The sequence below is a fragment of the Schistocerca gregaria genome, chromosome 1 (assembly GCF_023897955.1).
Source record: "Schistocerca gregaria isolate iqSchGreg1 chromosome 1, iqSchGreg1.2, whole genome shotgun sequence".
NCBI classification, from domain to species: Eukaryota; Metazoa; Arthropoda; class Insecta; order Orthoptera; family Acrididae; genus Schistocerca; species Schistocerca gregaria.
Window position 1 is genome coordinate 232,552,828 of NC_064920.1, and position 15,754 is coordinate 232,568,581.

General features: G+C 40.2%; 1 protein-coding gene across 4 annotated transcripts in view; it reads left to right on the forward strand.

Moving 5' to 3' along the window:
• LOC126338486 (uncharacterized) overlaps nt 1-15,754 on the forward strand; it is a 179,534-nt gene that overhangs the window by 103,234 nt on the left and 60,546 nt on the right. For all 4 annotated transcript variants that reach the window (XM_050001557.1, XM_050001559.1, XM_050001558.1 and 1 more), the window contains exon 4: nt 3,781-5,127. In XM_050001557.1, coding sequence (XP_049857514.1) covers nt 3,781-5,127 — 1,347 coding nt within the window. The remainder of the gene's footprint in view (nt 1-3,780; nt 5,128-15,754) is intronic.

Here is a 15,754-nt window from a genome sequence, read left to right on the forward strand (position 1 = left end):
TTACTGTATACCATGGAGGTTCCCTCCCATTATGAACTGTCCTACTGGGTACATATCTCTCCAGTGTGTGGTCAGCTATTGTTGTAAACTTGAGCCAGAGCTCCTCTACATGCTCCTGACCTGCACAGAAAGTTTCAAGTTCCTCATTGAGATATGACATTACTGATTTTTTTAATCTTTTTTACTGAATGTATATATCTTTTTACATGTTTTAGTTCTTTGTCCGTTGGTAATCATTGTTGCTACAACTGCGTCATAGTCACTATCGACACTGTCTGCACTTCTTGTATCCAGCTGCTAAAGTAGTCCAGGATTCCCTTCTCCGACTATATAGGCTGGGGAAGGAGGTGTCCTCCTGCTGAGTGCCACGGCATACATGTATTTCAGGGAAAGAAAGTGCGGATGAAGCAGCCACGGAGGCATTTCGTTATCTTCAGTTAGTTCAGCGTGCCATCTCCCTGTATGCTATCATCGTGCTGTTGAGATACAGAGTCCTGCGTCAATGTGAAGATGAGTAGGTGACAAATGACAGACGGTAAGCTCTGTGTAGTGAAACCCACAACATGGTTGTGGTGTGCTTCCTTCCAGCCATGCAGACCGATTGTTGCAGATTTCACAGTACTCGTGAGTGATCTGACGTTGTTGTGCTGAAGGATAGGGTGCTCCACGTGTGGACAAACTCTTTGAATTCAAAACTCGATTGCAGCACACTTTTTCTTGTGGACTAACATAGTTATGTGTTACATCACCATTATGTTACACACTACAATTCAGAGCGTTTAGCAGCAGATGGCTGCAAATGTATAGAAACGAAGAATAAAGATGTAGAATGTTAATAAAGTTTCTTTCATTTAAAAAGACTTAACAGTTTTCACGTAAAAATTTGGAGGCATTACTTTTTAGTATTGAATAGGATTGGGGAGAAGAGAAGTTTGTGGCACAACTTGACCAGAAGAAGGGATCGGTTGGTAGGACATCTTCTGAGGCATCAAGGGATCACCAATTTAGTATTGGAGGGCAACGTAGAGGGTAAAAATCGTAGAGGGAGACCAAGAGATGACTACACTAAGCAGATTCAGAAGAATGTGGGATGCAGCGGGTACTGGGAGATGAAGAAGCTTGCACAGGATAGAGTAGCATGGAGAGCTGCATCAAACCAGTCTCAGGACTGAAGACAACAACAACAACAACAACAACTACTACTACTACTACTACTACTACTACTACTACTTTCCAGCAAGCCTTAGTTTGCTGATGATATTTAGCATTCAGAAGTTAAATTAATTTCCAGTCCACTTCCTTCAAAAATACAACCCCATGTGAAAATCTCTGGCCACTGTGTGTGTGTGTGTGTGTGTGTGTGTGTGTGTGTGTGTGTGTGTGTGTGTGTGCGCGCGCGCATGTGCATATGAAGCATCAAATTGAGTGTTATTTAAGCTTTATTTATTCAAAATTAATTGTAATTTTCATAAGCAGTTACAGTATTAGTATTTATAGCAATGAAAACAATCATTTTTTGACAAAATAGTGTAATTGGATATACAAAAAAAATCTACTGGTGGCAGAGTACACTCATAAAGGGAGATTATAATTAGGGAAGCTTTCGGAGTCAGTAGCTCCTCTTCAGGCAGAAGGGTTGATGGTGAAGGAAAAAGGCTGGAGAGGTCTAGGAAAAGGGATAGATTTCGGGAAAGTCACACAGAACTGTGAGGTCAGGGAAGAATTGCAGATGGGACAAGAAGGAAGGACTGATTGTTGAAGTTTGCACTGGGTGAGATTTTGAAAACCTGAGAGCTTAAATGTGTAAGACAGGGTAATATGCAAGACAGAGATTACAGCATGGACATTGTGCACAAGTTAATATGAGTGATAAGCACATTGTACGTAATAGAGTTGGGAGGCAGGCAACGAACAATAGACAGATCAGAAAATGAAACATGTAAAAATCTAAAATGGGCCAAAGAAATGAGTAGTTACTGTGAAGAAATGCTGAGGAAGAAGAAACTAATGTAAATTAAGACAAAGTGGGTGGTGAGAACCAAGGTCATGTCATAGTGATAGTTCCCACCTGTGGAGTTCTGAGAAACTGATGTCTGGGGAAGAATACAGATGGTACGTGCGCTGAAACAGGCACCGAGGTCATGATTGTGATGCTGTAGAGCATGTTCTGCAACAGGATATTGTATGTTGTCAGTATACACCTTCTGCCTATACTCATTGATCCTAACCTATAATTTTGTGCTACTCATGTTGATGTAAAAGGCCAAACAGTGTTTATATAAAAGCTGTTATATGATGTCATTTCACAGGTGGTTCTCCATTATATAGTATATGTTTTGCCAGTTACAGTGCTAGCATAGATGGTGGTAGGAGAGTGCATAGGGCAACTCTTGCAGTGTGGACAGTCTCATGAGTAGAAGCTGTAGGGTAGGGTCATGGTGCAGGAGCATGGGTTCTGACAAGAATATTATGGAGTTTGGAAGGGCAACGAATAGCTATTCTAGGTGTAGTTCGCATAATCTCAGGCAGAATGGATCTCATTTTAGGGCATGATTGTAGGAAGTCCCAGGAAAGCCCCCTCCAAGTGACCCATGAAAAGGTTGGTATAGGATGGAGCCATCTTGCTTCCCATGGTTATACCCCTGATCTGCTTGTATGTCTGTCCCTTGAAGGTGAAATAGTTGTTCGTAGGTATAAAGTTGTTTAGGGTGAATAGGATGGATGTCATAGGTTTGGAATCAGGTGATTGCTGATTGAGGAAATGTTCAGCAGCAGACAGACCAAGTACATGGGGGATGTTGGTATACAGGAAGGTGGTGACAAGCAAGGTGTGTGGTGGAAATGGGATGGGCATGGATTTCAGGCTGGCCATGGTGGCCGAGCGGTTCTAGGCGCTGTCTGGAACCGCGCGACTGCTAGGGTCGCAGGTTCGAATCCTGCCTCGGGCATGGATGTGTGTGATGTCCTTAGGTTAGTTAGGTTTAAGTAGTTCTAAGTTCTAGGGGACTTATGACGTCAGCTGTTGAGTCCCATAGTGCTCAGAGCCATTTGAACCATGGATTTCAGTTGATCTTGTGAATGGTTGGTAACTTTGATATAGGAAGGAAGTCTTTGTACTATTGGATGCAGGTGCTTATTAACTAAGGTACATATACTTCAGTGGGTGCTTTGAAGTCAGCAACTGTAGGATGGCCAGTATGATTGGGTTTGTGGATCTTAGGAAGAAGTTAAAAAGTGGGGGTGCATGGTTTGAGTGGCGTCAGAAGTTGTATGGATTGCAATGTTAGTCTTTGTGAGGGGCCTGAGGTTTTAAGAAGGGACTGCATGTCAGTTTGAATCACATGGATGGGATCTTTATGGCAGATGCAGTATGTGGAGGTGTCAGACCACTGGTGTAGACCCTCACTAACATACTCCTTTTGGTCAAGTATCACAGAGGTAGATCCATTAGGTATATGACATGATAACATAAAAACTAGAATACTTGTCAATTTATGTACATATTCTATGGTGACATGTTTTCCTTTATTATTGTAAAACCTTCCCATGTGTATTCCTCACCACTTGATTTGACTATTCTATCTGTATTTTGTCATTAAAAAATGTGATGCTCATAAGTCCTGAATTAAGCATATTAAGTTCTAAGTGTTATTCTGAATTTTTTCTCAACATATGTATTATATGAGAAAGAACTTTTTTTTTATTTAGATAAAAACATAATTTCTGTATTGTATGCACAATAAAGATAAAATAAATTGACAGGTGGCATTCTTCCTGTAGGTGAGGCAGAGACAACAGAAGAAATGAGTACTCCATGCAGTGCTTCAAGAAACCAGAATAGTCTTCGGACATCTTATTCAGAATGTTTTCTAATGAGAGGACCTGTTGAATCAAGCAGCACATTGCCCGTAAGACAAGCAACTGTTTCTTCACGTGTTTCAGGAGGTAATTACATATGCAGAAGAAATCAGGGTATAAAGAGGCCAATGCAGCAGAGTCCGGTCTCTACAATAGTTTCTATATCTCAGCAACCTGCAAGAAGGTTACCATGTCAAACAGAAAATACTCACCCAACAGCTTGTCAGTCAATACATAGGATAGAATGCAACACTTTTGAGGATACACCAGATGAAATCCTTGCCACAGCAAATATGAAGAGGAAGAGAACTTTAGCGTGTTGTGGACCTATTGAGGAAGAACAATTTGATCCAAATGTTTGTATGCAGTCAGTGTGCACTAGGACTGCCAATCAATCGGTCTGTGACTCTCAAAGTACTGCAGAAAGAGTTCAGTCAGAGGGGTTACAGGTTCAAGAGTCTTCTGAATTAGATATTAGTTTACCAAGACAGGATGTGAAAAATGAAATGATAGAAACTGAAGACCCTGTAGAAAACCATTCAAGTTTTTACCCAAGATGTCAGCTGCCTTTACAAAGGAGGCAGGAAGAATCACCAACACAGACATGTACTCAAGATAAATCTCAGGAGAGAATGCAGGTGTTCCAGTCACTACCAAACAAACAATCACAATCTCAAACACAGTTTCCATCTCATGTGGCATCATCTTCACAGTCATCATTTTTAAGAAGGCCAAATTCTCATATGCAGTATCAACCTGCATTAAAGTTACATCATGAATCCCAGTCATCATTGTGTCTTCAGCCATTAGTGCAGCCTAAGACAGCACATGCAGTATCCTCTCAGGCAAATCCACAAAAGAATGGGAAATTACAGAATAAAAAAGTGATGCATTGTAATTCTGCTCGTTCCTGCTCCACAACAAAGCTGATTCTTGCAAATGGCAAAAATATAAATAAAAAATTTAAATTACTGCATTCTTTACCAAGGACACCATGTGTGACCCCGGCTCCACATTCAACCGAGCGCACTCAAGGAAATGAGGTACAGAGACCTATAAGCTCATGGGTTGTTTGTGGATGTAACAACAAGTCTGTTGTGAAAAAGACTGAAGATGAGGAAAAGGGGGAACTTTCGCAGACTGTGTTAGAATCTGATAATGCAACATGTGTATTGCAGAATGGATCTCAGACTAAGTTCATTGATGCTGGTGGTGACTTGCTGGGAGAAGAAATGAATGCCTTGACAGATACATCTGCAGTAAGACAGGGTAAGTAATAAGCCATTAGAATATCTATGCAAGTTTTTTCCTCATTATATGTGATTTATTTGTCTAAAGTGTCAATTGCAGGTAGATCTTAAATGATGTGTACATTATACACAAAGAATATTATTTTTGTAGGAAATACGGTCTGGAAAATAGACAATGATTGTGTGTTGTTTCTGGCACTTGAAATGTGTACACACTTAATTGTCATTGCAATGAGTGATCAAATGGTATGTGTAGAAGGAAGTAGTGTGCTTTTTTTTTTTTTTTTTTTTTTTTTTTTTTTTTTTTTTTTTTTTTTTTTTTCGTTACTTCTAACAATCTGCATCTCAAGAAGATAGAAAGCTCGATGCAACCCTCAAATTGTGTAATGTGTATATTGTGCTGAAGTGGTGAATTGACGTTAAAGTAAGCATTGCATTAGCATGCAACCTTTTGGGCACCAGTTTCACACAGAGGATTACTGTCTCCTTGTCACTGAGACTGGACTGTGGTATGCAACAGTGCCTAATTGGAGAATTAATGTTGCATGGTTGGTGGAGGTAAGGATGGGGCTTGTGTGGGGAGGGGGAGGGATAGCAGGGTACGGGTGGGAAAAGGTGTAGCTTTGCTTGTGGGAGTGTGCAGGGGTATGGTAAGGATAGGAAGGGCTGCTAGGTGCAGTTTGGAGGTTTGTGGGGCTTGGGAGTAGGGCAGAAGGGGAACTGGAAAGGGGAGGACTTAAGTAAGGGAAGAAGGTTGGCAGGTGCATTTGTGGAGCAGAAGGCTGTCTAGTACAGCAGTGGAAGCAGCGAAAGGGATAGGTAGTTGGACAGGACTAGAAAGGTTGAGGCTGGGGAAAGGGAGGGGTTATGGGATTGTATTATATATTATAGGGCGAGTTCCCACTTGTGCAATTTGGAACAGCTGCTGTTGATAGGAAGCATCCAGATGATGCAGGCTGTGAAGCAGTCATTGAAGTGAATCACATAGCATGGGGCAGCATGTTCAGCATCTGGGTAGTCCAGCTGTCTCGTGGCCACAGTTTGTCAGTGGTCATTCATACCCATGTAAAGAACAAAAGTAATTTCTGCTTAGTTTATAGACCACATGACTGCTTTCACAGGTAGCCCTGCCTTTGATGTGACGGGAGGTACCTGTGACTGGGCTACAGTCGGGGAGGGGGGGGGGGGGGGGGGGGGTGAAAGCAGTTATGTGATCTACAAACTAAGCTGCAACCACTGTGCTGCTTTCCATGTGTGCATGACAACTAATAAACTGTATCTCCGCATGGATGGCTATTGATACACTGAGGGCAAGAGATAGCTGGAGCACCTAGTTGCTGAACATGCTCCCCAAAACAATGTATTTCACTTCAGTGACAGCTTCACAGCCTGTGCCATCTGGATCCTTCCTACTGGCACCAATTTTTTGAATTGCACAGATGGGAACTCAGTGCTACTGACCCTAATATCTATACCACATATTCTGCAGTGGTACAAGAATTAGTCTGGGACAGTACTTCTGGATCCTCCATTATATAGGAACATTTGAAAATGCAGTTAAGAATTTTTGCTTTTGCTTTACCACCACCAGTTTCAGTTAATATGCCATTCTTGAGTATCTGGACACTAATATTTGTACCACTGGAAGCCTTGACATGTGAGCAAAATGTAATTGGGATTTCTGATATGTCTGTCGACAAGATTCTGGTGTGGTATTCATTGAAGTTTTCACACATTGCGTGTTTGTGTTTGTCAGCTTCTCTCTCTCTCTCTCTCTCTCTCTCTCTCTCTCTCTCTCTCTCTATGCTTTGATTTGTACATGTTGTGCTGTAGTTTATTAATGTAGAAGTTCTTCCTCCTTCTTCTTCTACAGTGTCTGTGTTCATTGTTCGTATAGCTACAAATATATCTGGTATATGGGTAGCGATTTTTTTTCTAAAAGTGATGTATACGATCTTGCCAAGATTTAAGTAGTTGAAGTTCATCTGACACCTTACCTAGTTAACTGAACATGTTAATCTATCTACTTGTTTTAGGTACAGGAAATTAAAGTGAACAATAAGCTCACCATATAAAAAATTAGTCACTCCAGTGGGCATGCACAGATGAATCGTCAAGTCTTTCCAGAATGTCATGTGCTCGACTACATGTACACTGCTTCTAAATGAGCATAAGGCAGTAGCAAGCAGTGAAATATCTATGTTTCAAGTGTACATTGTGTGTAAATATGAGTCAATTTAAGGACATGACATAATGGCAGAAAGGGAAAATCATGTTTGGCCATGCCTGTGGCCATATGGTGTGTGGAGCTGATAGATCTCGGGATGTTTCGTGGCAGACAGTTCAGTGTATCTACACACAGTGGTGTAACAAATGTAGCACGAAACACATCACAATTACGGTCGACAACAGTGTGATGGGAACTGTATGCAATGAACATTTGGAGTTGGTCACCTTGCAAGAGACCATTGCTTACATAGGCACACAAAGACAACAGCAAAGTTCATTGGGATGGAACAATATGTGACTAGTTTTCTGAACACTCTCCCACCCCATTACATCTTGACTGGCCTGCAAAATCATCTGATTTGAATCCCATAAAAAATCTGTGGGATATGTTGGACAGCAGGTAAAATACAGACAGCAGCATACCCATAATTTGGTGATATTTCACAACCAGATCCTCAGAAAGTGGCTTAACCTGTATGCGACATACCTGTACAATTTTGTGGACTCATTTTCTAACCAAATCCAGCTGGTTACCACGACCAAAGGGCAAAATCACACTATATTAAATGTTGTTTGTAACTACTTCTATGAGGGTGACTATTTTTTTCTGTCCAGTGAGCTTAGTCTGGAAATCACACATGACATAAATATATTTTTCTAATGGCAACAAAAAGAAATAACCCTCTGAGGCTGTCTACCTTTAAATTGGTATCAATGACAGTGAGGCAATTGAAGGAAAAATGATAATCAATTTTCAGTGTTCTCCCGCAGCATCAGTTTCAAAAGCTTTCATTTTCTTCTTGTCTGAACTGTTTACTATCCATCTTCCAGTTCTGTACAAAGCTACAGTCCAGACATATACCTTCAGAAGAGACTTCCTAACATTTAGGTCCATATTAGTTCTATTTTTTAGAAATGGTTTCCTCAGTATTTGTATTCTGTATTTTATATCATCTATGCTTCAGCCAGCATCAGTTATTTTTCGGCCCTAATAATGAAACTGGTTGACTACCTTTAGTGTGTCATTTCTTAATCTTATTCTCTGTATCGCCTGATTTGATTCAACTACATGCCATTATCCTGTTTTACTTTTGTTAATGTTCTTGTTATAACTGTCATTTAAGACATTATCTATATCATTCAGCTGCTCTTCAAAGTGTTTTTCCATCTCCGACAGTATTACAATATTGCCAGCAAAGCATAGAATTTCCATTCCCCCCCCCCCCCCAATGAAGATTAATCTCTTTTCCAAGTTTCTCCTTGATATTCTTTACATCTTGCCCAGTGTACAGATGGAATAACTTTGGGGCAATCTACAACTCTGCCTCGGTCCCTATGACAAAGCAAGCTGGGATATTTTTACTTCCCCTCTTGCCCTTTTGCCATCTGCCTCCTTAAATTTGTTTTTTAAATTTTAACTAATTACCATTAACATATGTGAATATAATCTTGCATTTTCATAAAAGAGAAAGGCTGGCCCTTAGTATTAAAGAATATAACACCAGAACTAATTTTGTGCTGAGTTTTATGTATGTAATTGATTTTCCAATTTATTTTGACTATTTCTAGTTAATATCTTTCATTGATGTACAACAGGAAACTATTTTAGCAGTATGTGGTTGGTCACCTGACTTGACTAGTAGTATATCATAGTAAATAGTTTAAGGGCCCTGTACAGGAAAGGCAGAATGTGTGGAGAACTCATGGTAATACAAAAACTGATCAGTCAGAACATTATGACCAACGGCTTACTATCAATAATAAGCGTGCAATCTGTTTGATTTTGACCGAGGGCGGTTGTGATGGCCAGGAGGCTCAGCACAAGCATTTTGGAAACTGCACGACTTGTCAGGTGTTTGAGGAGTGCAATGGTAAGTGTCTTCAATATGCGACAAAACCAAGGTGAAAGCATGGCCAGATGTTGCGGGATTGGACAGCTATCCCTCATTACAAATGTCAGACGTCATACGCTGAGCAGACTGGAAAAACATGACAGGCAGCAAACTGTGATGGAACTAACATCAGACTTTAATGCCAGGGGCAGAGTACAAGTGTGAGTCAACAAACAGTGCACCGAACAGTCCTAACGACGAGCCTCTGCGGCCGATGGCCCACCTATACGCCGATGTTAACACCACAATATTGGCAACTAAAACTGAAGTGGGCATGTGAGCATCAGCACTGGACACTGGCGCAAGGGCAGGGCATTGCAAGGTATGATGAATACTGATATCTCCATCGTGCCGATGGGATTGTGGAATCCGTCACATTCCAGGGGAACTGCTCCTTGGCACTTGTACTGTGGAACAGAGACAAGCTGTCGGTGGCTCCATTGTGCTGTGGGGAACAACCATGTGGGCATCCGTGGGTCCAGTGGAGCTCGTGCAAGACACCATGACAGCCAAGGAATATCATACACTGGTCGAGACCATGCATACCTCTCCATGATGATAATGTTTCCCAATTGCAGTGACATTTGTTGACAAGATAATGCACCATGTTGCAAGGCCATCAGTCAGATGAAGTGGTTCAAGAAAGAAAAGTGGCAAGTTCCAGTTGACGCGCTGGCCCCCCAACTCATCAGATCTGATCCCAATCGAACACATCTCCCTGGAATTTGCGGAAATTAGGTGACTTGTGTGAGCAGATGTGGTGCCAACTCCCTCCAGTGACCTACCAAGGCCTTACTGCTTCCATGCCATGATGTGTCACTGGTGTTATCCATGCCACAGGTGGACTTGTCAGCTACTGGGTAAGTGGGCATAATGTTCTGGATGATCAGTGTGCATTCCCTTAATAAACAAGTTTGAGGTGCTACGTTCCTCTGAAACTGAAGGTGTGCCAGTGCAACACAGTTTACCTGAGAGGAAATACGTGTGCGTTTGAGTGTGAGGGGCAAAGTGGTGGCAGGTGCAAAAAAGGATAAGGATTTGTTGTTAACTATCGACTGTTCACATGTATGGCAAATAATGGTCCCTCTTAGGGAAATGGCAACAGGTTTCACCATGAGTCCACCAAATGTTGCCACTGAAATGAGGTTGGGTGGGGGGAATCACATCAAACATGTCAAAGAAGATCTTACAGAACTCAGTAACGGAACAGCATGAAAGCAGCAACAGATTTTGGAATGAATGATGCCTGTTGTTGGGCTCTGAGGTCATACTTTTTATTATTTCAGTGGCGGAGACTGAGAAGATAGATCTTGTTCAAGGATATTTCAGAGAAGTTCACAATGTCCACCATTGTTCCCAGAACAGAGGTTATTCCAAAATTTTCTTTTCTCCCCCAATTATATTCAGTACTTCCTCATTAATTATGTGATTTACCCACCTAGTCTTCAGCATTATTCTGTAACACCACATTTCCAAAGCTTTTTTCTCTTCTTGCCTAAACTGTTTATAGTCCAAGTTTCATTTCCATACATTGCTACACTCCAGACAGATACCTTCAGCAAAGACTTTCTAGCACTTAAATTTATATTCGATGTTAACAAGTTTCCCTTCAGAAATGCTTTCCCAGCCATTGTCAATCAACATTTTATATCCTCCTTACTTCATCCATCAGCAGTAATTTTACTGCTCAAGCAGCAAATCTTCATTTTCTAATCTAATTACTTCAACATCACCTAACTTAAATCTGACTATATTCCATTACAATTGGTTTGCTTTTATTGGTATTTTCTTATATTCTCCTTTTAACATTCTTTATTCAATTCAGTCACTCTTGTAAGTCCTTCTGTCTTTGATTGATTTATTGATTGAGGGAGGGAGCAGGGGTGGGAAGGGGGGGGGGGGTTGGGGGGTATGTGACCAAATGGCAAGGTCATCAATCCCGTTTTCTGTCTCTGACAGAATTACGATGGCATCAGCAAATCTCAAACTTTTCACTGCTTCTCCCTGAACTTAAATTTCTCTGACAAATTTCTCCTTGTTTTCCTTCACAACTTGCTCAGTGAGCATATCTCACTCCCTTTTTGACCACTGTTTCCCTTTCATGCCTCTTGACTCTTGTAACCGCTGTCTAATTTCTGTAGAAGTTGTGAATAACCTTTTCTTTCCTGTATTCTACCCTTGCTTCCTTAAGAATTTCAAAGAGTGTATTTCAATCAATATTGCCAAAAGCTTTCTCTAAGTCTACAAATGCTATAAATGTGGATATACTTTTTCTTAAGCCATTTCCTGAGAGAAGTCGTAGCGTCAGTATTGTCTCGCATGTTCTTACATTTCTCCAGAAACCAAACTGATCTTTCCCGAGGTCAGCTTCTACCAGTTTTTCCACTCTTCTGCAAATAATTTGAGTCCATATTTTGCATCCATGACTTATAAACTGATAGTTCAGTAATATTCCAGGAGCCTTGTTTCCACTTGAGTATTTCAGTGCTCTGTCAAATTCTTCTTGCAGTATCCTATTTCCCGTCTCATCATTATCTATTTCCTCTTTCCTTTCCATAATATTGCCTTCAAGTTAATTTGTCTGTACATTTCAGCTTTCCCTTCAATGTTTAGTGCTGGTTTTCCATCTGAGCTCTTGACTGTCATACAGCTGCTTTTCTTATCTCCATAAGTATCTATAATTTTCCTATAGGTAGTATCTATCTTTACCCTAGTTATACACACTTCTACAGCATTGCATTTGTCCTCTAGCCATTCCTGTTTAGCCATTTGCACTTTCTGTCAGTCTATTCTTTAGATGTCTGTATTTTCTTTTCCCAGTTTCATACATTGCATTTTTATACTTTCTTCTTTCCTCAAGTCTCATAAGTCACCCATTCGTCTTGTACTATATTCCTTTCCCCTGTTTCAATCAATTGTCGTCTAATGCTCCCTTTGAAACTCTCAACACCCTCTGTTTCTTTCAACTTACCCAGGTTCCGTCTCCTTAATTTCCTACCTTCTTTTGCAGTTTCTTCAGTTTTAATCCACAGTCCATAACCAATAAATTACTGTTGAAGTCCACATATGTCCCTGGAAATGTCTTACAGCTTAAAATCTGGTTCTGAAATCTCTGTATTATGATTATATAATCTCTCAGAAACCTTCTGCTGTCCTCGTCTTTTCCACATATGCAAATGTCTGTCAGGATTCCTAAACCAAGTGTTGGTGATGATTAAATTATGATCTGTGCGCAATTCTATTGTGCAATGTCTTATTCCATTCCTTTACCACATTCCATATTCTCCTACCATTTTTACTTTTCTTCCATTTCCTATTGAATGCCAGTTACTCAACAAAAATTTTCCTCTCCCTTAACTATCTGAATAATTTCCTTCACTGCATCATACATTTCTTCCATCTTTTCATCATCTGTAGAGCTAATTGGCACATAGGCTTGTACTACTGTGGTGGGTGTTGTCTCATGTCTATATTGGCTACAACAATGCACTCACTGTGCTGTTCATAGTAGCTTACATGCATTTCTATTTTCTTATTCCTTATCGGACCTACTCCTGCATTAAGCCTGTTTTGTATTTATAATGCTGTATTCCCTGACCAAAAGCCCTGCCATCAAACTTCACTAACCCCCCTATACCCAACATTAACCTGTTTAATTCCCTTATTAAATTTTCTAACCCACCTCTCCAATTAAGGGATCTAACATTCCACACTCTGACCCATAGAGTGCCAGTTTTGTTTTTCCTGATGAAAACATCCTCCTGAGAGTCCCCACCCAGGAGATCTAAACACGGGATTTTTTTAGCTCTGGAATATCTTACCCAAGAGGATACCATGACCATTTAACCACATAGAACAGCTGAAGGCCCTCAGGAAAAGTAACAGCTGTAGTTCCCCCTTTTTTTTCAGCCATTCACAGCATCAGCAAACAGGGCCACATTGGTTGATGTTACGCAGCCAGATCAGTCACTCATCCAGACTGTGCCTTTCCAATTACTGAAAAGGCTGCTGCTACTGCTTAGAAACCAGATGTTTGTCTGCCAGCCTCTCCACAGATATCCCTACATTGTGATTGCACCTACAGTATGGCTATCTGCATCACTGAGGTACACAAACACCCTATCTCAGCAAGGTCCATGGTTCATCAGGGGTGTTGCAAATTGTTTACAGAAGAATGGAAAAGCAAGTAGAATTTGACCTTGGGGAAAATCAATTGGATTTGAAGCTTAAAAAAGGCATGCCGATTTTTATAGCATTTGTAGAAAGCTTTTGGCAATATTGAATGGACTATTCTCTCTTACATTCTGAAGGTATCAAACATAAAATACATACAGCAAAAAGTTGTCTCAGGTGGTACAGACAACAGACAAAAGTTATAATAGTCACAGAACACAAAATGGATGTAATAACTGAGAAGGGTCGAAGCAGTGCTCGGCTGCTTTATTTTCTTCGTTGGTTGTCCTCGTGTTGATGTGCTGCATAGCTACACTGGGTGAAAAATGGGTTGTGGATTCTGACACTGACTACTGTAAATAATGTAGCCGACAAATGCACAGTTGTGTTTCACAGTCTTTTACTTTCACTTTTCACAACCCCACCCCCCAATAATATACAGTTATTTGGCCAGTGCACTACTGTTCTAATTTCTGATAAGCCTCATTAATAGTTAGCAAGTGCCAACCACATACTGCTAAAATAGTTTCCTGTTGTATATCAATGAAAGATATTAACTAGGAATAGTCAAAATAAATTGGAAAATCAATTACATACATAAAACTCAGCACAAAATTAGTTCTGGTGTTATATTCTTTAATACTAAGGGCCAGCCTTTCTCTTTTATGAAAATGCAAGATTATATTCACATATGTTAATGGTAATTAGTTAAAATTTAAAAAACAAATTTAAGGAGGCAGATGGCAAAAGGGCAAGAGGGGAAGTAAAAATATCCCAGCTTGCTTTGTCATAGGGACCGAGGCAGAGTTGTAGATTACCCCAAAGTTATTCCATCTGTACACTGGGCAAGATGTAAAGAATATCAAGGAGAAACTTGGAAAGGAGATTAATCTTCATTGGGGGGGGGGGGGGGGGGGGGGGGATGGAAATTCTATGCTTTGCTGGCAATATTGTAATACTGTCGGAGATGGAAAAACACTTTGAAGAGCAGCTGAATGATATAGATAATGTCTTAAATGACAGTTATAACAAGAACATTAACAAAAGTAAAACAGGATAATGGCATGTAGTTGAATCAAATCAGGCGATACAGAGAATAAGATTAAGAAATGACACACTAAAGGTAGTCAACCAGTTTCATTATTAGGGCCGAAAAATAACTGATGCTGGCTGAAGCATAGATGATATAAAATACAGAATACAAATATTGAGGAAACCATTTCTAAAAAATAGAAATTTGTAAAGAGAAATTTGTTAACACTAATATGGACCTAAATGTTAGGAAGTCTCTTCTGAAGGTATATGTCTGGACTGTAGCTTTGTACAGAACTGGAAGATGGATGATAAACAGTTCAGACAAGAAGAAAATGAAAGCTTTTGAAACTGATGCTGTGGGAGACCACTGAAAATCAGATGAGTAGATGGAATAGCTAATGAGGAGCGAGCGAGCTGAGTTTCGCAGGATCTCTGTTTGTGGAATCCATGTTGATTTTTACAGAGGAGCTGTTCATTTCCCAAGAACATCATGATTCTTGATCATAAAACATGTTCCATAATTCTGCAACAGATTGACGTCAACGATATAGGTCTATAATTGTGTGGATTTGTCGTACCGCCTTTCTTAAAAACGGGAATGACCTGCATTTTTTCTCCAGTCATTAGGTACCTTTCGTTGCTCAAGCAATATACAATAAATTACTGCTAGAAGGGGAGCAAGTTCTTTCGCATAATCTTCATAGAATCTTATAGGTATCTCATCTGGTCCTGAAGCATTTCCACTGCTAAGGAATTGTAGCTGCTTTTCAATTCCGCAATCGGATATTTCATTATCTGCCATTACGATGATGCATGACGATTGAAAGGAGGGACAGTGTTACGATCTTCCACGGTGAAACAACTTTGGAATATTGAATTCAATATTTTGGCCTTCTCTCTGTTATCTTCCATTTCGGTGCTGGAGTGGTCGCTGAGAGAATGAATAGATGGTTTTGACCAAAATCTCTTAGGGTTTTTACTCAGTTCAGTTGACATCTTATTTTCGTAATCATTGTGATTTATCTTCTTGTCTGGCTTCTTGAACATTGTTTGGTAGGAGAGCAAGGTCATCAGCAAATTGCAAGCAGTTTAAACTTATCACTTTTTACACTTCCAATTCTTATGTTTCTTGGGTATCCTTGTGCCAGTCTCTCATTATAAACTCCAGTCCACAGTTGAACAGTAATGATGATATACAGTCATCTTGTCTTAAGCCTGTTTTTTCTGAGAATTGGTTGGAAATTTATCCTCCAAACTTCACTTTTGATTTGGTGATGATTAGAGTAAGTTCTACTAGTTTTGAAGTTTGTGTTTAAT